Source organism: Dictyostelium discoideum, assembly GCF_000004695.1.
Source record: "Dictyostelium discoideum AX4 chromosome 1 chromosome, whole genome shotgun sequence".
Lineage (NCBI taxonomy): Eukaryota > Evosea > Eumycetozoa > Dictyosteliales > Dictyosteliaceae > Dictyostelium > Dictyostelium discoideum.
Window position 1 is genome coordinate 4182071 of NC_007087.3, and position 22956 is coordinate 4205026.

General features: G+C 22.0%; 13 protein-coding genes and 2 non-coding genes across 15 annotated transcripts; 6 read left to right on the top strand and 9 right to left on the bottom strand.

The window, feature by feature from the left end:
• Window positions 1-16: 16 nt before the first annotated feature.
• Window positions 17-1831, bottom strand: DDB_G0270072 (hypothetical protein; the record flags this gene model as incomplete). The annotated part of the gene is made up of 1 exon (XM_641432.1): window positions 17-1831. The coding sequence occupies one exon, from the start codon at window positions 1829-1831 to the stop codon at window positions 17-19; it is 1815 nt and encodes a 604-aa protein (XP_646524.1).
• A 1679-nt stretch (window positions 1832-3510) lies between these two features.
• tRNA-Ala-UGC-1 lies at window positions 3511-3606 on the bottom strand. The gene has a single exon. It is a non-coding gene; the product is annotated as a tRNA-Ala (tRNA).
• A 1395-nt stretch (window positions 3607-5001) lies between these two features.
• Window positions 5002-6665, bottom strand: DDB_G0270074 (hypothetical protein; the record flags this gene model as incomplete). Its single annotated transcript, XM_641433.1, has 2 exons — window positions 5002-6372; window positions 6507-6665. The coding sequence occupies 2 exons, from the start codon at window positions 6663-6665 to the stop codon at window positions 5002-5004; spliced, it is 1530 nt and encodes a 509-aa protein (XP_646525.1).
• A 467-nt stretch (window positions 6666-7132) lies between these two features.
• Window positions 7133-7846, bottom strand: DDB_G0270076 (hypothetical protein; the record flags this gene model as incomplete). The annotated part of the gene is made up of 1 exon (XM_641434.1): window positions 7133-7846. The coding sequence occupies one exon, from the start codon at window positions 7844-7846 to the stop codon at window positions 7133-7135; it is 714 nt and encodes a 237-aa protein (XP_646526.1).
• Window positions 7847-9125: 1279 nt separating this feature from the next.
• On the bottom strand, window positions 9126-9839 carry DDB_G0270078 (hypothetical protein; the record flags this gene model as incomplete). Its single annotated transcript, XM_641435.1, has 1 exon — window positions 9126-9839. The coding sequence occupies one exon, from the start codon at window positions 9837-9839 to the stop codon at window positions 9126-9128; it is 714 nt and encodes a 237-aa protein (XP_646527.1).
• Window positions 9840-10408: 569 nt separating this feature from the next.
• Window positions 10409-10753, bottom strand: DDB_G0270080 (hypothetical protein; the record flags this gene model as incomplete). The annotated part of the gene is made up of 1 exon (XM_641436.1): window positions 10409-10753. The coding sequence occupies one exon, from the start codon at window positions 10751-10753 to the stop codon at window positions 10409-10411; it is 345 nt and encodes a 114-aa protein (XP_646528.1).
• A 562-nt stretch (window positions 10754-11315) lies between these two features.
• On the top strand, window positions 11316-11495 carry DDB_G0270082 (hypothetical protein; the record flags this gene model as incomplete). Its single annotated transcript, XM_641437.1, has 1 exon — window positions 11316-11495. The coding sequence occupies one exon, from the start codon at window positions 11316-11318 to the stop codon at window positions 11493-11495; it is 180 nt and encodes a 59-aa protein (XP_646529.1).
• Window positions 11496-11588: 93 nt separating this feature from the next.
• DDB_G0270084 (hypothetical protein) lies at window positions 11589-11814 on the top strand (the record flags this gene model as incomplete). Its single annotated transcript, XM_641438.1, has 2 exons — window positions 11589-11732; window positions 11776-11814. The coding sequence occupies 2 exons, from the start codon at window positions 11589-11591 to the stop codon at window positions 11812-11814; spliced, it is 183 nt and encodes a 60-aa protein (XP_646530.1).
• A 283-nt stretch (window positions 11815-12097) lies between these two features.
• On the bottom strand, window positions 12098-12776 carry DDB_G0270086 (hypothetical protein; the record flags this gene model as incomplete). Its single annotated transcript, XM_641439.1, has 2 exons — window positions 12098-12558; window positions 12698-12776. 2 exons carry the CDS (start codon window positions 12774-12776, stop codon window positions 12098-12100), a joined length of 540 nt encoding a protein of 179 aa, XP_646531.1.
• A 585-nt stretch (window positions 12777-13361) lies between these two features.
• Window positions 13362-15041, bottom strand: DDB_G0270088 (hypothetical protein; the record flags this gene model as incomplete). The annotated part of the gene is made up of 1 exon (XM_641440.1): window positions 13362-15041. The coding sequence occupies one exon, from the start codon at window positions 15039-15041 to the stop codon at window positions 13362-13364; it is 1680 nt and encodes a 559-aa protein (XP_646532.1).
• Window positions 15042-15981: 940 nt separating this feature from the next.
• Window positions 15982-16755, top strand: DDB_G0270090 (hypothetical protein; the record flags this gene model as incomplete). The annotated part of the gene is made up of 1 exon (XM_641441.1): window positions 15982-16755. One exon carries the CDS (start codon window positions 15982-15984, stop codon window positions 16753-16755), a length of 774 nt encoding a protein of 257 aa, XP_646533.1.
• Window positions 16756-17076: 321 nt separating this feature from the next.
• On the top strand, window positions 17077-17847 carry DDB_G0270092 (hypothetical protein; the record flags this gene model as incomplete). The annotated part of the gene is made up of 1 exon (XM_641442.1): window positions 17077-17847. One exon carries the CDS (start codon window positions 17077-17079, stop codon window positions 17845-17847), a length of 771 nt encoding a protein of 256 aa, XP_646534.1.
• A 247-nt stretch (window positions 17848-18094) lies between these two features.
• On the bottom strand, window positions 18095-20369 carry DDB_G0271030 (hypothetical protein; the record flags this gene model as incomplete). Its single annotated transcript, XM_641443.1, has 3 exons — window positions 18095-18375; window positions 19560-19887; window positions 20094-20369. 3 exons carry the CDS (start codon window positions 20367-20369, stop codon window positions 18095-18097), a joined length of 885 nt encoding a protein of 294 aa, XP_646535.1.
• tRNA-Asp-GUC-3 lies at window positions 19303-19374 on the top strand. The gene has a single exon. It is a non-coding gene; the product is annotated as a tRNA-Asp (tRNA).
• Window positions 20370-21882: 1513 nt separating the features above from the next.
• On the top strand, window positions 21883-22661 carry DDB_G0270094 (hypothetical protein; the record flags this gene model as incomplete). The annotated part of the gene is made up of 3 exons (XM_641444.1): window positions 21883-21900; window positions 21972-22181; window positions 22215-22661. 3 exons carry the CDS (start codon window positions 21883-21885, stop codon window positions 22659-22661), a joined length of 675 nt encoding a protein of 224 aa, XP_646536.1.
• Window positions 22662-22956: the final 295 nt, after the last annotated feature.

The following is a 22956-nucleotide window of genomic DNA, read 5'->3' on the forward strand; positions in this document are numbered from 1 at the left end:
TTTATTTTTTTTTAAATTAATTCATACTAGCAACAGAAATATCCATTGATTGTTCTTCAATATCTTCACCATCACTTTTATTATCATCATTATTATTATTGTTATTATTTTTATTTTTATTATCTTCATAACTATTATCATTGTTTGTTTGATTATTTGAAAAATTTAATCTTTGTCTTGGTGTTATTGGATTATTATGTTTTTGGTGATGATGGTGATGGTGTTCTGGTTCAAGTTCATTAAAAAAATATTCATGGTTTGGGGTAGAAGAAATTGGTGATTTTATATTATTAAAAACCAATTTTCTTTGTGAAGTTGGAAAAGAAAAGGTTAATGGTGGCTGTTGTTGTTGTTGTTGTTGTTGTTGTTGTTGTTGTTGTTGTTGTTGTTGTTGTTGTTGTTGTTGTTGTTGTTGTTGTTGTTGTTGTTGTTGTTGTTGTTGTTGTTGTTGTTGTTGTTGAATACTTGAATTTAAACTTGAGATTGAAGTTTCCATATCATTATCTTGCATTTCAACAGAGTTGTTAATTAAATCTGAATTATTGATACTACTACTAATTGTTGAACGATTACTATTGATATCTGATATCTCTTGACTTAGATCCAAAATTAATTTTGAATTTCTACTTGAACTACTTCTATTACTTGTACTACTAATTCCACTTAAAGTACTACTATTATGTTGATGAATATTACGATTATATTGTTGTTGTTGTTGTTCTTGTTGTTGACGTGATAAAAATCTTGCTGGATAAACTTCTTTTCTTGGTGAAATTTGTGGTGGTGTTTGAAATGATTCAATAATACTACTATCATTATTATTATCAATTTTGTTATTACTATTATTACATGAGTTGTTATTTATATTACTATCATCAATATTGCTATCTTCCATATCTTGATATTCACTATTATTATTATTATTATTATTATTATTATTATTATCATCATAGTTAAATAATATTTTTTGTTGAATTTTTAATTTTTCATCATTTATTGAGATTGATAAATCACTTGAAGACATATCATTAATTTGTTCGAATAAGTTTCGATTTGTATCATTATAGTCATCATCATCTTGATCATAATTAAGTTGTTGATGATTTTGTTGTTGTTGTTGTTGTTGTTGTTGTTGTTGTTGTTGTAGGTTATTATTATAATTAATATAATTTCTACCACTTTTATTAATAAAATCATCAAAATCTTTATCATTGTCATCATCTTCATCATAGTCATCAGTTGCATTATTATCATCAAATGTATTATTTAAATCATTGTTCAAACTAGAATTCAAATTATTTATAATTAAGTTGTTATTATTTGTTGTTGTTGTTGGTAATGGTGATGGTTGTATAATATTACTATTATTTAAACTTGAATTATTAATATTGCTTGTATTATTATTATTTGCAAATGGCCTTTTTCTTTGAAACACTTCATTCTTTTTATTTGAAATATTTACATTATTTGAGTTTGAATTCTTTTGATTCGATTTAGAATTATTTGAGTTTTTATTACTGGTGATATATTCACTTGGGTCATAAATTCCAATATATTTTCTTTTTGGATCAAATTCCATACAGTGTTGTGATAATTGTCCAAATCTTTCCTCTTGATTTTTTATCCATAATTCTTCTTCTTCAATTGATAATTGATTTTGAATTTTTGTATAGACTTTATTTTCAATATTATTATTATTATTATTTCCATTATTATTAATATTTTGATTATTATTATTGTTTTTTTTTTTTATTGGAATATGAACATATAATGAACCATCTAATTTTGAAACTGACGATAGCCTATTGGATAGGGGTGGAAATAGAATCATTTTTTAAAAAAATGTAATAATTGAAAGGTTATAACGCTGTAAGAAAAGTTTTATGTGTGTTTTAAAAAATAAATTTAAAAAAAAAAAAAAAAAAATTCAAATTTAAATTTTTATTTTTTTTTTTTGAAATGGCGCGCAATTATTTTAAAAATTGAGATTTATAAAAAAAACCAAAAATGGCATTTCTAGATTAATATTTTTATTTTTTTTTTATATTTATTATTATTTTTTTTTTTTTTGGTATTAATAAATTATTTGTGAGATCTTAGCAATAATAGATTTTTATTATGATTTTTATTAAAATTTTGAAAGATCTTATATTTTTTTTTTTTTTTTTTTTTTTTTAATATTGATTACAGTTTACAGTTTTAAATGTTTTTCTTTTTTTTATAGATAGGCTAGTTTGTACCATTTATTTATTAGAGTCGAGTACCAAAGCTTTTCATCTTTAGACGGTTCGTCACTATACAATTAATTGATGATCCAAACCCAGATGTTATGAATTATTAATGCCATTATGTTTCTATATTGAAGGTTCTGGATAGGTTATAGTTTACATTAATATCCCCATTCAAAGTAATATTTGTGGAATCTAAAATTTAAGTAATCTATATTAACCTCCCTTCTTCATGTTTTTTTGGATTATAGATATTCTATTTGTGAATTTATTGTTGGATTATTTAAATTTAAAGTACACATTCTGAATCAAACATGCGACCTTTCGCGGGTGGTGATAAATATAATGAATATACATTTTATAATAATAACAATAATAAATAATAATTAATAATCAATATTCAATAAATAATAAATAATAATAAATAATAAATAAATAATAAATAATAAATAATAAATAATAAATAATAATAATAAATATATAATAAATAATAATTAATAATACCAAATAATAATTTAATAATAATGAAACGTTACAAATCGCGCATTTTTCGTTGTTTTTGTAAAAATGAAAAATGTCGAAAAATAAAAATTTTAAAATAGTTTATTCATTAATACATTTTTGCATAATTATAAACATCGTGTAATTTATTATCTTTATTGTTTAATTCTAAATCGATATTCTAATAAAACATTATTTTGAAATTGAGATACAGGGAAGCACAACAACAATACAGAAGAGAAGTAATCGAAATTAGAGATGATGAAGTAATAGAAATTAGTGATGAAGAATAAAAAAAAAAAAAAAAAAAAAAAAAAAAAAAAAAAAAGATAATATTTTATTGGAATCCTTAACCAATCTTGTCAAGAAGGGGGATATATAATGAATATTACATTTTATAATAATAACAATAATAAATAATAATTAATAATTAATAATCAATAAATAATAAATAATAATAAATAATAATAAATATATAATAAATAATAATAATTAAAATTATAATTAATTTATTTAGTTTTTATATATTTTAGAGTTTTCGTTCGAAACTTCTAGGTCGAAAATAAAGAAAAATCAAAAATTATAAAAACTGAAAAAAATGAAAAAAATAAAGTTAGTTTTGATTCACGCTTTACAGCATTCATATAATATTAATTGTGTGTTCCTTTATTTATGATCAATATTGGCATTACATTAAAATTTTTCGTTGCTTTTTTTTTTTTACCTAAAAGCGGTGTATAAAATTTTTCGTTGCAGAAAAATAAAAATTTTAAATAAAATTTGGAGAAGAAGGGTATCGATCCCTTTACCTTATGGAAATCTGATTATCGTTGCTGTTTATGCAAACCATACGCTCTACCATATGAGCTACATCCCCATTGACGAAATTTTTATTTTTTATCTGTCAACCGGTTTTTTTATAAATTAAAATCTTCAAATTAAAATTTTTAAACCAATAATTAAAAATTTAATTAAATAAAAAAAATCATTTTTGCACATTTTATTTTTTTTAAATAATTTTATTTCTTTATTTAATTATAATTAAAATTTGTTTAGAAAAAAAATTTTATTGAAATATTTCTTTTGTTTTGAAAATTTTAGGAGGGAATGAAATGGTCATCTATTATCGTAATGTCATAGTGCATAGATAAATCTTTCCTTTCTCTGACACTAGTTAAATATTGATTATTTTTTTATTTCCCTTTGGATAGTATTGATATGATCATAATCTTTTCTAAATGATATAGTGCATAGATTAATCTTTCCTTTCTCTACCATTAGATTGGTTTTGGATAATTATCATATTACTACATTTTGTTTAAAGGTAACAACTTTAAATTCTTTTTTCTATATTTAATTGTAAAATTAGAAAATTTAATTTTTTATTTATTTTTATTTTAATTCTCTTTTTTTACCTTTTTTACCTTTTTTCTCTTTGATTCTAACTTTAATCTTTTAATTTCTTTGATTTTGAAATAATACTATTTCATTTTATTAGTTTAAATTCTTTTGTTTTAATTCTTTGGTTTGGAATGGAATGAAAAAAAAAAAAAAAAAAAAAAAAAGATCGATTTATACGCCAATAATTTTTTATTATTTTCGATTTCAAATTATTTTGATTTGCCCTTAAAAAAGGAATTTATACTTTTTTTTTTTCCATTTTTAATCAATCAAAAAATATTCTAAATTGGTAATTATTAGATAATAAAAATGGTAAATATACCAAATAGTGAAATATTTATTATTTTATTATTTTTTTTTAATCTCCCCATGAAACATCCATCAACATTCAAATTATTTTAAAATTCCCACTCTAAAATTAAAAAATAAATAAAAAATAAATAAAAAATAAATAAATAAATAAAAAATAAATAAAAAATGAAATAAATTATAGGGATGTAATAATAGATTTTTTTTTTCTTTTACCATTTTTTTTTTGTTTTATTTTATTTTTTTAATTTTGGTAATATAACTTCTCTGATTTTCTCCTCTATTATTTGATATACCATCTGTGGGTATGGATGTTCAAATAATACACAAATTTCACCTATTCCATTACAAATATAACCAGCTGTTAAATTATTAATATTTATATATATCTATATTCAAGGTGATTTTGGTGAAGAACTAGTTGATTTAATTAAAGGGAGATACCCATCTGTACCATTTTCTGAAATTTATTTCTTAAAAGATAAAAAGAAAGTTAAAGCAATATTAAATAAAATTTAAAGAATAGAGATGCAAAAAAAAAAAAGGAATTCCTTTTTTATTTTTATTTTTTTAAAATTGTAATTGTAATTGTTGATTGATTAATTGTATTTGAATTTGGTAAAATATAAATTAAATTTTTTTGAGGGATTGAAACAGTAGCAGTACCAGTTATAATATTTGTAGTGAAACCATTTGGATAATAAATATCTTGATTTAAATAGATTTGAGTTGGTTGAGTGATGGTTGTATTGATGTTGTAAGAGAATGAGAAATCACTATTGGCAGGATTGAAGGACATTGATAATGGCACACCTGCAATTGCTTGAGCATAGGTACGAGAGAGGGCTGTAATTTTTGGAATGTCCAATTCACCATTTGGTAAATAGAGTGATTCTGTTGAACCTGCAGTAGTGATATCATTGTAATACTTTAATTGCCAGTAAGTCCATGATTGTAAATATTTATCAGCTGAACCAGTTAGGTAATTCAACATTTCAATTGAATTGGTTCCATTGGAGACTGCACCGAATTCTGTCATAAAGCCACCTCCACCAGTTTGTTTTAAATCTTTCATAGCGCTAACTAGAAATATGTCATCTTCTCCGTCGCAAACGTATTCATGACGTGGATTACCATCACGGTCGGTCGCACAATAGATATGATAGGATAATACTTGTCTATCATTGTATTGGACACCACCTGGTGTACCAGATGGGAAATAAGAATGAAACAAATCAGTCAATGCTTTTTCATAGTATACACAATGTTGATCATCCAATTCTCTAATGGCATTATTCACTGCTTGATATAGTGGTAAAAGATTCTTTGAGTCTGCATAACCCAATTTAAGCAAATACTCTGGATTTTGGTAAATATCACCTCCCCATGGTTCATTAATAATTTCATAACCTAATACTGTATCATAGGATTTGAATGTGTTTACTACTTGTCTCCAGTAGTCAATGAATTTATCTTGAACACCATTAACATTATCGTAAAGATTTTGAAATTCACGATTCACATCTTCACTAAAATAATATACTCCAAAATCTTTATTTAAACATTGATCTAATGATGGATAGGATTCATTATTCTTTGGATATGAATGTGCAACTGGTGATGGGAAACTATCATTTGTATCATTGGATACTATCCAATCTGGAAGTCCTTCACCACAATACTTTCTTGATAATAAATCTTGATGGAAATCAATCAGTGTATAAATTTCATTATCTTCCATCTCACTAACTAATTTTGACATTACATCTAAATAGGTTTGATTATATTCATCTTTTACTGGTTCTACACCTGGCCACATTACACCCAATCTAACTGCATTAAATCCCCATTCAACTAAATTTTCAATATCTTGTGATGAAAATGATGTAACTGGATCAAATCCTTCTAAACTTGGATGAAATGGTGGAATTTTCTATTTATAAATAAATAAAAAAAATAAAAAAAAAAAAATAAATAAAAATAGAAATTTTAATAAAAATTAAATATCTTAAAAAAAAAAAAAATAAAAAATTAAATATCTAAAAAAAAAAAAAAAAAAATACTTACATAAACAACATTTACACCATGAAATAAACGAACTCTATTATATTGATCAATAAAAAATTGATTTGCTGGATTAACTTTAATTATTGCATTCACTATTGAAAATAAATTAATGAATGATAATAAAGTAATTGTTGTTATTATTTGTTTCTTTTTATTCATTTTTTACTTGGGTGGATAACTTTTTTAATTTTTTAATTTTTTTTATAATTTTTATTTTATTTTTTTTTTTTGTTTTTATTTTTTTTTTTTTTTTTTATTTTTTATTTCCCAAAGATATTTACCTTTTTTTATTTTTTCAAAATTTTTTATTTAGATATTTATTTTTTTGTCAGCCCACTTTTTTTTTTTTTAAAATTTCCACCACTATCATTGGTTTTTTTTTTTTTTTTTTTTTTTTAATTAAATACAAGCAACAGAGGTTTAGGTAATCACAATTATTAAACCCACAAACAGCACCAGAATTAGTTTTTTTTTTATAGTTGTCTCTTTCAAAATTAATTTTATTACTATTTTAATTTAAAAATTACAACTTTTGTTTTGAAAATTAAATAAAAATATATATAATTAATAAAATAATGTGTGTTATTTAAATAAATTTATTTTTATTGTACAATTAAAATTTTTATTTAATAAAATTCTTCTTTGATAACTAAATCATTTGACCATTGTTGAACGGCCCATTGATTCTTTTTAATACGATGTTCACCATACGTGAAATCCATAAACATTTCATATGCTGTATTATTACCATCAACTAATAGTTTTAATAATTTTGCTTCATGGATTGTTGCATTATTTACAAAAGATTCTTCAGCTTTACGATTTGCAGCTTTACCAACACGATTAGTCGAATCACCTTTTTCATACATAATTATATCTTGATGATAGAATTTATCGAATACTTCTAAGATTTTATTATCTTGAATACCTTTAATAATTGATTCTAAATTTGATTTGATATTAGTTGATGGTTCTGGAGTTGATGGTGTTTTAATTTCAATAAATTCTTCTTTAATTATTAAACCATTTGACCATTGTTGGAATGCCCATTGACTCTTTTTGATACGATGTTCGCCATATGTGAAATCCATAAACATTTCATATGCTGTATTATCACCATCTACGATTGTTTTTAATAATTTTGCTTCATGGATTGTTGCATTATTAACAAAGGATTCTTCAGCTTTACGATTTGCAGCTTTACCTACACGATTTGTTGAATCACCATTTTCATACATTACAACTTCATCATGGTAATATTTATCGAATACCTCTAATATTTTATTATCTTGAATACCTTTAATGATTGCTTCTAAATTTGATTTAATATTTGATGACATTTTATTTAATTATTTATTTATATTTAATTATTTATTTAACTATTTGTTCAATTTTTTATTTATTTAATTATTTATTTATTTAATTAATTATTTATTTTATTTATTTGTTTAAAAATAAAAGAAAGAATTTTAATTTATTTTTGATTTTTTTTTAAATGAATGAATAATTTTTTTTTTTTTTACATTTTATAGATTTTATTTTTATTTAAAACAAATAACTATCATTCTCAACTATTCTGGTGCTTGTCAATAAATTATAATAAAAAAAAAAAAAATAAACTCCAGAACATTATATTTTTTAAAAAATTTTTTATGGGATTTTTGAAATAACTTTGGAAAAAAAAAAAAAAAAAAATATTTTCACTTTTTTAATTTTTTTTTTATTTATTTTTATTTTTATTTTAAAACAATATATTATAATATTACAATTGCAATTAATAGATAAAAAAAACATTTTATTTTTATAATAATGAATACATACAAAACCAGAATTGTTAATAAAGACATCACCCAACAGAGAGGTACAGCAATTAAATCCAGTTATGTTCTACAAATGATACAATGTGTGTTGAATTTCCTAATTAAACACTCATTTTTAAATTATTGTTCATTTGTAGAACATAACTGGATTTGATTACTGTACCTGCAGCTGAGATTTTACACCCAAATAAATAATAATATTTTAAGTCATAATAATTCACAAAATCCACCAGAATTAATTTCTTCTTCCACCACAAATTCTCAATAATATCTCAGAATACTGGTGTTCCTTCTATTGATGAAATTCTTAATCATTTCATCAGAAGAAGTACTTAATTTATTCAAATAAAGTTAAAAATAAAATTATATATTAAATTTTTAAATTTTTTTTTTTTTTTTTTTTTTTTTACACAAGCTGTTTGTTTGATCCAAAACAGGGCTGGTGTAACAATGATTTAAAATTGTTTTTAATATTAATTAAATACATAAAAATAGAGCACTCACAAATACACAAAATGATATAAAATATTAAAAAAATGAATATGATCTTTTTTTTTATTTTTTGAATTTAATTACCATTTTTTGTAATTTATTTTATTTTGAGGAACAATTAAAGGAATTAATTAATTTTTTTAAACAAAAAACATAAAAAAAAAAAATAAAAAATATACCTCATTTAAAAAAAAAAAATAAATAATTAAAAATAATCTATTTAATTAATAAGTTAAAAAAAATATGTATTCTTTGTGTTTAAAGTTTAAATTTTATTGTACATTTTTTTTTAAAAAAAAAAGTTTATTTAATAAAATTCTTCTTTGATAACTAAATCATTTGACCATTGTTGAACGGCCCATTGATTCTTTTTAATACGATGTTCACCATATGTGAAATCCATAAACATTTCATATGCTGTGTTATTACCATCAACTAATAATTTTAATAATTTTGCTTCATGGATTGTTGCATTATTTACAAAAGATTCTTCAGCTTTACGATTTGCAGCTTTACCAACACGATTAGTCGAATCACCTTTTTCATACATAATTATATCTTGATGATAGAATTTATCGAATACTTCTAAGATTTTATTATCTTGAATACCTTTAATAATTGATTCTAAATTTGATTTGATATTAGTTGATGGTTCTGGAGTTGATGGTGTTTTAATCTCAACAAATTCTTCTTTAATTATTAAACCATTTGACCATTGTTGGAATGCCCATTGACTCTTTTTGATACGATGTTCACCATATGTGAAATCCATAAACATTTCATATGCTGTATTATCACCATCTACGATTGTTTTTAATAGCTTTGCTTCATGGATTGTTGCATTATTAACAAAGGATTCTTCAGCTTTACGATTTGCAGCTTTACCTACACGGTTTGTTGAATCACCATTTTCATACATTACAATTTCATCATGATAGTATTTATCGAATACCTCTAATATTTTATTATCTTGAATACCTTTAATGATTGCTTCTAAATTTGATTTATTATTTGATGACATTTTGTTTATTTAATTATTTATTTATTTAATTATTTATTTAACTATTTGTTTAATTTTTTATTTATTTGTTGATATTTTTTTAATGAATGAATAATTTTTTTTTTTTTTTTTACATTTCATAGATTTTATTTTTATTTAAAACAAATAGCCATCGTTCTCAACTATTCTGGTGCTTTTCAATAAATTTTATTTAAAAAAAAAAAAAATAAACTCCAGAACATGATATTTTTTCAAAAAAACGTTTTATGGGATTCAAAAAAAAAAATCAAAAAAAGTTTTTCATTTTTTTTTTTTTTTTAAAAACAATGATTTAATTTTATTTATTTTTAATAGAGGAATTCAAGGCATATCTAATGATATACTTCAATATTTATTAGTTTTACAATATCTATTATAGTTATTGTTGGTTTTATATAAAAAAAATAAATAATAAAAAATTAAAATAAAATATACCTCATTTTCTCAAAAAAAAAAAAAAAAAAAATTTAAAACCTATGTTAAAAAATATGTATATTCTTTGTTTAAATTTTATTGTACATTTTTTCAAAAAAAAAAAAAAAAAAGTTTATTTAATAAAATTCTTTTTTGATAACTAAATCATTTGACCATTGTTGAACGGCCCATTGATTCTTTTTGATACGATGTTCGCCATATGTGAAATCCATAAACATTTCATATGCTGTGTTATTACCATCAACTAATAGTTTTAATAATTTTGCTTCATGGATTGTTGCATTATTTACAAAAGATTCTTCAGCTTTACGGTTTGCAGCTTTACCAACACGATTAGTTGAGTCACCTTTTTCATGCATTACAATTTCATCATGATAGTATTTATCGAATACTTCTAATATTTTATTATCTTGAATACCTTTTATGATTGCTCCTAAATTTAATTTATTGTTGAATGACATTTTAATTTTAATTATTTATTTATATTAAAACTTTTTTGAATTCTGAAACATTCTTGTATACATTTCTTTCTTTAGTTTTTTAATTAAATTAAAATTAAAAATTAATAAAAAAAATTCAGGAACAAAAAAAATAATTATTATTATTTTTTTTTTATTTTTTTTTTTTTATTTTTTTTTTTTTTTTGCAAGGAAATATATTTGAAACTAAAAGGAAAATAGACTCATTCGAATGTTATAATCACTTGCTCCTTTACACAAGTCAATCTGTGGCCAAATCACAATGCTCAAATACCAAAGTAACATTTTATTTAATTTTCAACTTTTTTATTCCTAATTTTAAATGTATTAAAAAGGTAACCTCAAAAACCCAAGAAAAATATCTGGTGCAACATCGTGTGGGTGTAGAGATTTTTTTTTATTTTTTTTTATTTTTTTAATGCTTTAAAATAAAAACATTAATTCAAAGAATATCACACACTTTAACAAATTTTTCATTTTTTTTTAATGATTTTTTTTCCATAAAAAAAAAAAAAAAAAAATATAAAAAAAAAAACAAATAAAAATGAATGATGCAGAAAAAGAAAAATTATTAATAAAATTAAATAAAATTCATGAAGTAATTGATAAAAGAATTTTAAATTTAAATGATGAAATTGAAATTCAAATAAAGTTAATTCAAGATAATAAAAATCAATTACAAACTACAACTCAAGATATCGTTAAAAATGAAACCGAATCTTAAGCAATGAAAAAACAAATTGATTTAATAAATGCTGAATTGGCAAAAGTCGAAAGTCAAATCAATGATTTAAATAACCAAATTACAAATAATGAAATGGAAATTGAAGATTATAATCAACAAATTAAAGATCAAGAACCATCAGGAGATATTTGGGAAATCTCATTTAACCCAGTTGCAATGTTTCAAGAAGTATTTAAAGCATTGACTAATAACATTAAAGAATGTAATGAAAAAATTGTAAATTTAAAAAATGAAATTAATAAAGAAAATTTAATTAAAGAAGAAAATACAATTAAAAAAGGTGATTGTGAAAAATTGAAATTGGAAATTGATAATAAAATCCAACAATTCCAAACCCAAAGAATTGAACTTGAGAGTAAATTAAAAGAATTTGGTATACAAAAAACTAATAATGAAAACTATAAATTAGAATTACAATCAATTAAATCTCAATGTGTTTTATTAATTGAATCAACTAATCAAGATTTATTAGATATTGGTATTAATTTGGTTTTAGAAATTGAAGAAAAAATTAAATCTTTAAATTTAATTTTATAAAAATAAAAATAAAATTTTAAATTTTAATTTTTAATTTTTAATTTTTAATTTTCATTTTCATTTTGTTTTGACCAAATTAATTTTGTAATATCATAACCAACTGATTTTGCTAATTCTAAATAAGAATTTTTAATTTTCTCTGGAATTGTTGGTTCTTTTGAAAGGATCCACATGTAATCAAAACTTTGACCAGCAATTAAAGCATATTTATAGTCAGGATCAATTGCAATTACATTGTAGCCAGAATAAAATGGACCAAAGAAAGAGACTTTTAGCATTCCTTCGTCCGAGCCATTTACAAAATAAGCAATACCTTTTGCATTTTCTCTCTTTTTCTTTTTATAATTGTATCCACTATTAACCACTGTTATTGAACCATCTTTATTAATTGAATATTCTGCTGTAATTTTATCCAAATCCTTTTCAAAATATGTGTATAAACGTGCAATTTCATACCATTTACCCACATACTTTTCTGGATAAAATGGTTTAACGGCATGAACTCCTAATTATAATTATAATAATAATTATTATTTTTTTTTTTTTATAATAATAAAAAAAAGAAATATTATTTTAAAATAAATCAATACTTAATTTTTGTTTTTAGCTTGTTAATATTTTTTTTTTTTTTTTTTTAAACATACCTTCTGGAATATATCTTTTGAATGAATTATAGGCATAAGTAACACCACCTAAAATTGTTGCTCCAATTAAAATTTCCATTATTTTTTTTTTTTATTTGTTATTTATTGATGAATTTTTATTATTATTATTTTTTTTTATTATTATTTTTTTTTAAAACAATGGTAAATTATTTATAATAACAAACTCCCATTTTTTATTATTATTTTTTTTTTTTTATTTTATTTTATTTTATTTTATTTTATTTAATTTTTATTTTTTTTTTTTTTTTGAAGTGATGGCACCAACAAAAAAAGTTTTTATTAATTTTTGTAATTTTTGTTGTTGTTACTTTCAAAAAAAAAAAATTAAACACTAACTCACATGACATTAAAAAAAATATAGTGTTTAATGTCAAAAAGGGTCAACCAGATTTAAAAGGTTTATTCTATTTTTAAAAAAAAAAAATAAAAAAATAATTTTATGACTGGTATTATCAAAATAAGTTTTTTTTTTTTTTTTTTCAATTAATTCAAATCCTTTCATTAAAAATAAACAAAATAAATTAATATTAAAATTTAAAATTTTATAATAGCTTTATTAAAATTAATTAAAATAATTAATTATTTTTTTTTTTATTTTTTTTTAACTATTTGTTAAAAATAAATAAATAATTAAAAAAATTATTTAAGCTTCTTTTGGTTTATTAGCAAGTTTGTCAGATTCTTTTTTGATTTCATCAATTTTTTTATTTTCTTCAGTGAGTGCTTGTTCAATTTCATCACAACATGCCTTAACGATTGCTTCAGCTTCAGCTTTACCAGGTAAATTTGACATGACTTCATCAAAGTTCTTTTTTACACCAGTAATTGCATTACTTGCAACAAAATTAATTTGAGCTAATGCTAACCAATTTAAACCTGATGATTTAATTTGATTGGTGAAATCAGTTTGATATTTAACACTAAGTTCAGCGATTTCAGCGAGATCTTTAATATTACTAACATCAGATAATGAATCACATTGAGCTTTAACTTGTAACCAAAAGAGACGAGTATTTTCAAAGATTGTTCTAACTCTACCCATTGTTTTAATGGTAATTTCTAAACTCTTAATTGAAACTTCTAAATAATTCTTTTCAACTGCTAAATTCTTTAATTGAACTACATTTTGAGCTAAATCAGCATTTGATTTTCTTTGTAAATCTTGATATTCAGATTTCAATTTCATATACGCAGCTTCTTTATCTTCACTTTTGGAAGCTCTCTCTTTATATTCATTGGCAATTTCAGTGGCGACATTACTAAGAGATTCACCTAATTCTTTAAGAGCATCTTTAATTTCGCTTATTTCCTTTTCTAATTTCTCTTTCTTTTGTTTCTTTTCTTCAGAATCTGGTTCAGCTTCAACTTTTTTCAATTCATCTTTCTTTTCTTCCAATTCTTTTGTTTTATCATCTTCTTTTTTTTCTAATTTCTTTTTCTTATCTTTTATTTGTGAAGTTGCGTCATCACCAGTTGGTTTTTCGGTTTCTTTTTTTGGTTCCTTTTCATCTTCAGTTTTACCACCACCTGTTAAATTTCCAAGGATTTTACCAGCACTACCAGCAACACCTGCACCCGATGCAGCAGAGATGATTGGACCAGCTAATTGAGCTAATGGTTTAGTGACTGCACCAACAATTTGTAAAATCATACCAATCTTTCTTTGTTCAGCAGCTTCTTTACCAGCTTTTTCGGCTAATTCTTTAAATTCAGCAACTTGTTCTTTGAGATCTGCAATTTCAGATTGTAATTTTGCAGCTTGGGCTTCGAGTTCACCTTGTTTCTTTTGGACTTCTCTTTCAGCGGCCATTGTGTCTTTTTGATCACCCGTTGCCATTGTAAGAGCTTCAGTGGATTTGTCAACTAATTTTTTAGCGAAATCAACCAACTTTTGAGATTGTTCAGCCATTTCTTTAGCTTTTTCAGCAGTTTTACTAATCATAGCCATTGCTTTTTGAGGGAAATCAGCAGCAATACGTAATGCAAGTGCATGTTGATTAATGGCACCAATACAATTGAAAACAAATGTTGAACAAGTATTAACTGTATCATTTACTAATGATTGATAATCAGATAAAATTGCAATGATTGGAACACTACAAGGGAATCCATGAGCGGCGGCATTGGCAACTTTTAATAAATCACCAACGGTTGCTAAACTTTTCATAGCATCATTTACAGAAATTGAAGCATATAATTTTAAATTATTATTAACAGCAACTGTAACATTTGGACTACATTGAACAGCTTTTGGAATATCTTCCCATACTTTAACTGGAACGGTAATATAATCAATTGGAACTACTTCTGTTGATGAACTCATTTCTATTTTTATGAAAAAAAAAAAAAAAAAAAAAAAAAAAAAAAAAAAAATTAGTATAAAAAGGAAAAAAAAAATAAATTAATAAAAGAGGAATTAGTTCTTACTTTTTTTTTAATTGTAATTATTTGAATTTGAATTTAAAAATATTAATTTTAATAACAATAAAAAAAAAAAAAAAAAAAATATTTATATTAAAAAATAAAAAAATAAAAAAAAAAATTTTAAATTAAAAAAAAAAATTAGTTTCAACTCCATCTCATCTAGATGTTTTCACTATAACTGCCACAATTTTTTATTAAATTTGATTATTATTTTTTCTATGAAACTATTTTTTTTTATTTTTATTTTTTTATTTTTTTATTTTTATTTTTTATTTTTTTTATTTTTTATTTTTGATTTGTTTTTGGAATGGTTGAAAATGATAGTTAATGAGATAACCAACCATTACAATTTACAAAAAAAAAAAAATCCAATTTTTATTTTTATCTTTTTTAATTTTTTACATATGAAATATGGTTGGAGGGGTCAAAAGTGAATTGATTTTTTTTTTTTTTTTTTTTTTAATTTTTTATTTTTTTATTTTTATTTAATGTATTGAAAATGCACATCTCATTATATCATAATTTCACACACTTGTGTTTGAATTTTTTAGTGTTTTTTTTATTTTATTTATAAACTAAATATATATAAGCAATAATCAATGTAATATTCAACTGATATGGGTTAAATCAGAGGATAATTTTTAAATTCAATAAATAAACTGTTTTTTTATTTATTTATTTTCTAAAAATTTTTTTTTTTTTTTATTTAATTTTAATTTTATTCACTGTTAATATTATTTTTAAAAAAATTGCATTAAAATAAAAATTATAAAAATAAATAATAATAATAATAATAAAATAACAATAATAATAAATATAAAAAGAATTAAAATAAAAAAATGGATAATGCAGAAAAAGAAAAAATATTAGCTAAATTAAATAAAATTAATAGTATAATTGAGGAGAGGATTTCAATTACATCTGATGAAATTGAAAAACAAAAAGTATTGATTGAACAAGATAAAAATAATTTAAAATCTTTGACACAAGAAATTGTATATAATGAACAAGAAAGTATTCAAATTGGAAAAGAAAAAGATAAATTACTTGAAGAATTAGCTCATATGGAAAGCCAAATGAAAGATTTTCAAAATGAAATTGTATCCAATAAAAATGAAATCCAACATTTAATTGCCCAAATTGAAGCGCAAAGACCAAATGAAACATTGAATATTTTAAATCATATATTCAATCCAATTGGTGCATTAATTGGTGATTTAATAAATTCTTTAATTAATAACATTAGAGAATTAGAAATTAGAATTGGATACTTGGTAAATGAATTAAATCAAAAATCTCAAGCTTTAAATCAATTTCAATACAAGAGAGAAGAAATGGATAGAGTCCTATCAAAGGTTGATCATATTAAAAATGATTTAGAAGAAAAAAGATATGTTTTAGAAAAACAATTAAATTGGTTGGGTATTCAAAAAACAAAAGATGAAAATTTGAAATTACAATTAGAATTATTAAAATCTCAATGTCAACTATTAATTGATGACACAAACCAAGGTAAAGAATTATTAGATGTTGGTATTAATTTAGTTTTAGAAATTGAAGAAAAATTAAAATCATTATTTTCATCAAATAATATTCCTTTATATTTAATTTAAAAAAAAAAAAAAAAAATGATAATAATAAAAAAAAAAAAAAAAAAAAAAAAAAAAATGTATTTTAGAATTTTGATGGTTATTGAAGTTTAAAGATATTTTTTTTTATTAAAAAAATAAAAATATCCTTCTATATTTATTAGAAAATAGTTTTTTTATTCAAACCACCCAAATTGAAATAAAAAAAAAATCAACGATAATCGTGAGATTTTTTTTTTTTTAAACCCACAAAACCTCATTTATTTTTTTTTTTTAATTTTATATACCACCTTTTTAAATTAAATATCAATTTTTCTTTTTTTAATTTTTTTTTTAAAATAGAAAATGGATGAAGAAGAAAAAGAAAAATTAGTTATACTAAATAAAATAAATAATATTCTTGAAGAAAGAGTTTTAATTTTAAATAAGGTTATTGAAGATCAAAATCAACTAATTGAACAAGATAAGAATCAATTACAGTTAATTACTGAAGAAATAGTAAAAAATGAAGAAGAACTTTCTATAATAAAAGAAGAAAAGGAAAAGAATACTAGTGATTTGGAAAGTATAGAAAGTGAAATGAAGGATTTACAAAGTGAAATTGATAAAGGTTTAGCAGAAATTGAAATATTGGCTAGTCAAATGAATTCTCAAAAGCCAAAAGATGATGCATTGAGTATAATATATTCTATATTAAATCCTATTGGTTCAATTATTGAAGATATTGTTTTTTTATGTACAAACAGTATTAAAGAATTGGAGGGTAAAATGAATAATTTGGCAAATGAATTAGGTAAAAAGGGCACAAACTATTCAGAATTTGAACAAAAAAAAAATCAAATTGAAATGAAACTTAATGATGCCAATTGTAAAAATATTTATTTAAATGAACAGAGAGGTAATTTAGAAATCAAACTTAAGGAATTAGGAATTCAAAAAACTAAAAATGAAGATTTTAAATTGAATTTACAATTATTAAAATCAAAGTGTCTTATACTAATTGACGAAACTAATCAAGGTAAAGAATTATTAGATGCTGATATTAATATGGTTTTAGAAATTCAAGATAACTTAAAATTATTGTATTCAAAAAATGGTTTAATCTTATTAATTTAAACATTTATTAACTTTTTTTAAAAAATTAAAATTAAAAACTAATTAAATTAATTTATTATTTAAAACATTAAATAATTTATATTAATATACTTTTTAATTTAATTATTTAAAAAAACACAAAATAATTAAATAGAAAACTAAGATAATTAGAAATGATATTAATTTTTAAAATAATTGAATTAAATTTTATTATTGTATTACTCGCAACAAAATTAATTTGAGCTAATGCTAACCAATTTAAACCTGATTATTTAATTTGATTGGTGAAATCAGTTTGATATATAACACTAAGTTCAGCAACTTCAGCGAGATCTTTAATATTACTAACATCAGATAATGAATCACATTGAGCTTTAATTTGTAACCAAAAGAGACGAGTATTTTCAAAGATTGTTCTAACTCTACCCATTGTTTTAATGGTAATTTCTAAACTTTTAATTGAAACTTCTAAATAATTCTTTTCAATTGAAAAATTCTTTAATTGAACTACATTTTGAGCTAAATCAGCATTTGATTTTCTTTGTAAATCTTTATTTTTTATATTATTTTTACATTACCTTTTTTATACTTTGCTGTAATTGTCATTTGTATATTTCAATTATTAATACAATAATAACAATATAATGTTTTTTACAATTGATAATACACAAATGACAAAATTGTCAATTAAATAAAATGACAAAACTAGGGAGATTTTTGTAGATCTTGTTTTTTTTTTTGAATGGAATAACGCAATTATTGGTTTCTTCTTCTTGAGATAAATCTCATTTTATTATTTATTAGATTACAGAGTCTCTTATTTCGAGGTGGGCAGTTATTATTATTTTTTTTTATATATTTTTTTTTTTTTTTTTTTTTTTTTTTTTTTTTTTTTTTTTTTTTTAAGATTGAAGGTTGAATATTGTGTTTAGAGATGTAATATATTTGTTGAGGTTTGATGGGAGCGTTACTATGTGGAGGGGAGTTCCAGTTTTTGCTGAAACTTTCTAGTTGTGTAGAGATGATGTTTTGGAATTTTTTGGTTTGTTCTTTATTTGTTGCTTTGTTTTCTTGTCTTATGAGCGACAGTATGGCGGGTCTTGAAGTTGATGGTGCGACAACTACCCATCCTCCACTCATAATATCGGTGAAACCTTAAGCCACTTTCGAGACAGACACTCGCTCTCATCTCTCGCGCCACTCACTCGCCATTCGTCTTTTTATATATATTTTTACTTTTATCGACTTATTTGGTGTGAGCGCGACGGCTCAGAGGTACCAGCCTCCTTCCCATTACTTGAAGTGTCTCGTCCACACGTTTACCGTTGCAGTAACTGACTAACCAACGGCTTCGCTTATGCCGTCGGATGGTTTTGAAAACTACCTCCCCAGATTTGATGATAGTATTGTAAACCTACACTATCAGGGCCTATTGTAGATCTTAATGAGTAAAAAAATTTGAATTTTCACAGCTAATCCTTGTTGGTCTAGTGGTGAGGATTTTCGCCTGTCACGCGAAAGGCCCGGGTTCAATTCCCGGACAGGGAGCTTTTTAGGAAAATTTTAAAATCCGAAGTTCGTAAAATTAATTCGTGATTGTATTTTAACCATAAAATGAATATTTTAATTTTTTTTTTTTTTTTTTTTTTTTTTTTTTTTTTTTTTTTTTTTTCTTGTTTGTTTTTTTTATATATATAATACATAATTTATTATTATTGTTTTTACGAATTAACCTATTAATGGACGATATGATGAACTTGATTTACGTTTTGTTTGTCTAAATAGTTTTAAAAGCGATAGACCAATATAAAATGCTTGAACTAAAGAAACTGCAGCTTGACTCAATAATAGTTTTTTAAAACCTCTTGAGAGTTGAGCACATTGTAGAATTATGTAATTACCACAAAATTGTTGACCCCATAATTTAACACATGTAGATGGTTCAATCGATTTTTCTTTACTGCAATATTGTAAATCACCTATATTACTATTCTTTGTTGATACCAATAACCCTATATCCAATAATGTAATTATAAGTGTTATTCCAACAAAGAATAACCCCTTTTATTATTAATGAAAATATTAAATTTAATAAAGGTTAGTGTCAAAATGTTTAAAATCCTAAAACTTTTCTTTATTATTATGTTCACTGGCTCTAATTACTGAACTCCTCTATCTATCTCTCTCTCTCTCTCTCTCTGTCCGTCACTCTCTGTCTCTCTAATTACTAATACTTTAACTATTATTATTATTAAATATTAACATACAATTTTAAAAAACGTTTGATTATTTGCAAAAGTTGAAATTGAAATAAAAATACAAGATACAGTGGCAATGATAGCACCAGCCCATAAAAGACCTACTCTCCAATCATTTGATTTGTCATATTGAAAATATATAATTAAACCTTGTAGAAAAAATCCTAACGCAACTAATTGAACTACCAATAAAAATGAATATGTCCAATTTGAATATAAAAAAGAAATACCAGAGTACCCTTTAATTTTAAAATTATTATTATTTGATGCTTGTGCATCTATCATCTTTTTATTTTATTTTATTTTGACTATATATATTTATTTGTAAAAATCCTATAAACAAATAAACAAATAAATTTTTATAGGTTTTAAAAAATAAATAAATTAGTAATTGTGCAATAAAAAAAAAAAAAAAAAAAAAAAAGAGTAAAAAAAATGTTTTTATTTTATTTTCATATTATTATTATCAAAAATTATTATTAAAATAAATAAATAAATAAACAATATATTGATATGAAATAGATAAGATTACTATGATAGGAATCTGGAAAGAATAATAAAAAAAAAAATAAATAATAAAAAGGGTGCTAATGAAAAATAAAAAAAAATATAAAAAAAAAAAAAAAAAAGGAAATTTTCCTTTACAACTATATAATTGAAATAGTGTATTTGATTTGATATTTACCTTTATACCACTTACAAATTTTTACAATTTCTCTTTTATTTTTCCAATGATAAGATTTATAATATTATCTCTTTATAGTTGTTATTGTTGTTGTTATAGTTGAAACACAAATACTTTATAATGTATAAATAAGTAGTGTGTGTGGGTGTGGTTTGGTGGGATTTAATATTTAAATTATTTTTTTTTTTACTTAAAAAAAAGTGGGTGTGAGTCTCCCTATTAATTTTTAAACAACCAAATAAAAAAAATAAAAAAAAAATAAAAAATTATGAAAAAATAAAAAATAAAAAATTAAAAAAAATAAAAAATAAAAAAAAATAATAAAAATAAAATTAAATTTTTGTAATCTCAAAAAATCGATATCTTTTGACATTTTGATAGCAAACATTTTATTTTAATTTTTTTTTTTTTTTTTTTTTTTTTATTTTTAATTAATTTTTTTTTTAAAACAATTTTGGATAATTAAGGCTTTAATTATTATTGATTTATTTATTTAAATATTAATTCTGTAAATAAGTATTTCATTAATTTTATTTTATTGTTTTAAAATAAAAGAATTCATTTTTGATTAATTTTTTTTTTTTTCTTTTTTTTTTTATTTTATTATTATTTATAGACTTTGGTTTAAAGAAAATAAAAATTAATAAATAAAAAAAAAAAAAAAAAAAAAAAAAAAAAATTAAAATATTATTAATTATAAACATGTCGATCGACATTGAAGATATTTGCTTAATAAATTGAAACCTTGCACGCCAAATAAAAATTTTAATATTGTTTTATTTATAATATAAAAATCTTATCAACGAGATATTATTATTATTTTTTTATTTTTATTTTTATTTTTTTTTTTGTTATTTCTCAATTCTTTGAATTTCGTTTTTTTTTAACAAAATGTTTATACACTTCATCCACAATCAATATTTTTATAACCAACACAAAAAAATATTATGTTTTTTGATTCCCAAAAGAATATTAAAAATCATTTCTATTTTTTTTTTTCTTTTTTTTTTTTTTTTTTTTTTTTTTATTTAATTTAATATAAATAGTTATTTTTTTTTTTTTTTTATCAAATATTAAAAAATCTTCAATTAAAAAAAAAAAAAAAAAATAGAAATGAGTTCATCAGCAGAAGTAGTTCCAATTGATTATAATAATCGGCTGAATTGAAAAAAGTTGAAGCTGAACCAGATTCCGAAGAAAAGAAACAAAAAAAAGAAAAATTAGGAAAAGAAATTAAAGAAATTAAAGATGCTCTTAAAGAATTAGGTGAATCATTAAGTAATGTTGTTAAAGAAATGGCCAATGAATATAAAGCAAGAGCCAAAAGTGAAGATAAAGAAGCTGCCTATATGAAATTGAAATCTGAATATCAAGATTTACAAAGAAAATCAAATGCTGATTTAGCTCAAAATGTAGTTCAATTAAAGAATTTAGCAGTTGAATAGAATTATTTAGAAGTTTCAATTAAAAGTTTAGAAATTACCATTAAAACAATGGGTAGAGTTAGAACAAACTTTGAAAATACTCGTCTCTTTTGGTTACAAGTTAAAGCTCAATGTGATTCATTATCTGATATTGGTAATATTAAAGATCTCGCTGAAATCGCTGAGCTTAGTGTTATATATCAAACTGATTTCACCAATCAAACTAAATCATCAGGTTTAAATTGGTTAGCATTAGCTCAAATTAATTTTGTTGCAAGTAATACAATTACTGGTGTTAAAAAGAACTTTGATGAAGTCATGTCAAATTTACCTGGTAAAGCTGAAGCTGAAGCAATAGTTAAAGCATGTTGTGATGAAATTGAAAAAACACTTGATAGTGAGAATAAAAAAATTGATGAAATTAAAAAAGAATCTGACAAACTTGCTAATAAACAAAAAGAAGCTTAAAATTTGTAAAATAAAATAAAACTTATTATTATTAAATTACTCAATTATAAAAATCACATTATAATTTTTTTTTTTTTTAATTTTTTTTTTTTTTTTTTTTTTTTTTTGATTATCGTATTCAGGTATATTGCTGCAATTAATCAACATGAACATGCATTACGTTTTGCTAAAAATTTCCTACAAAGAACAACGACCTTGATTGGCAGAATTTGTTGGTAAATCCATCGATGCTCTTGTTTTGGTAACCGGTGACAAAAATGACAAAACAGAAGCCGAAAGATAGGTATTAAACAAA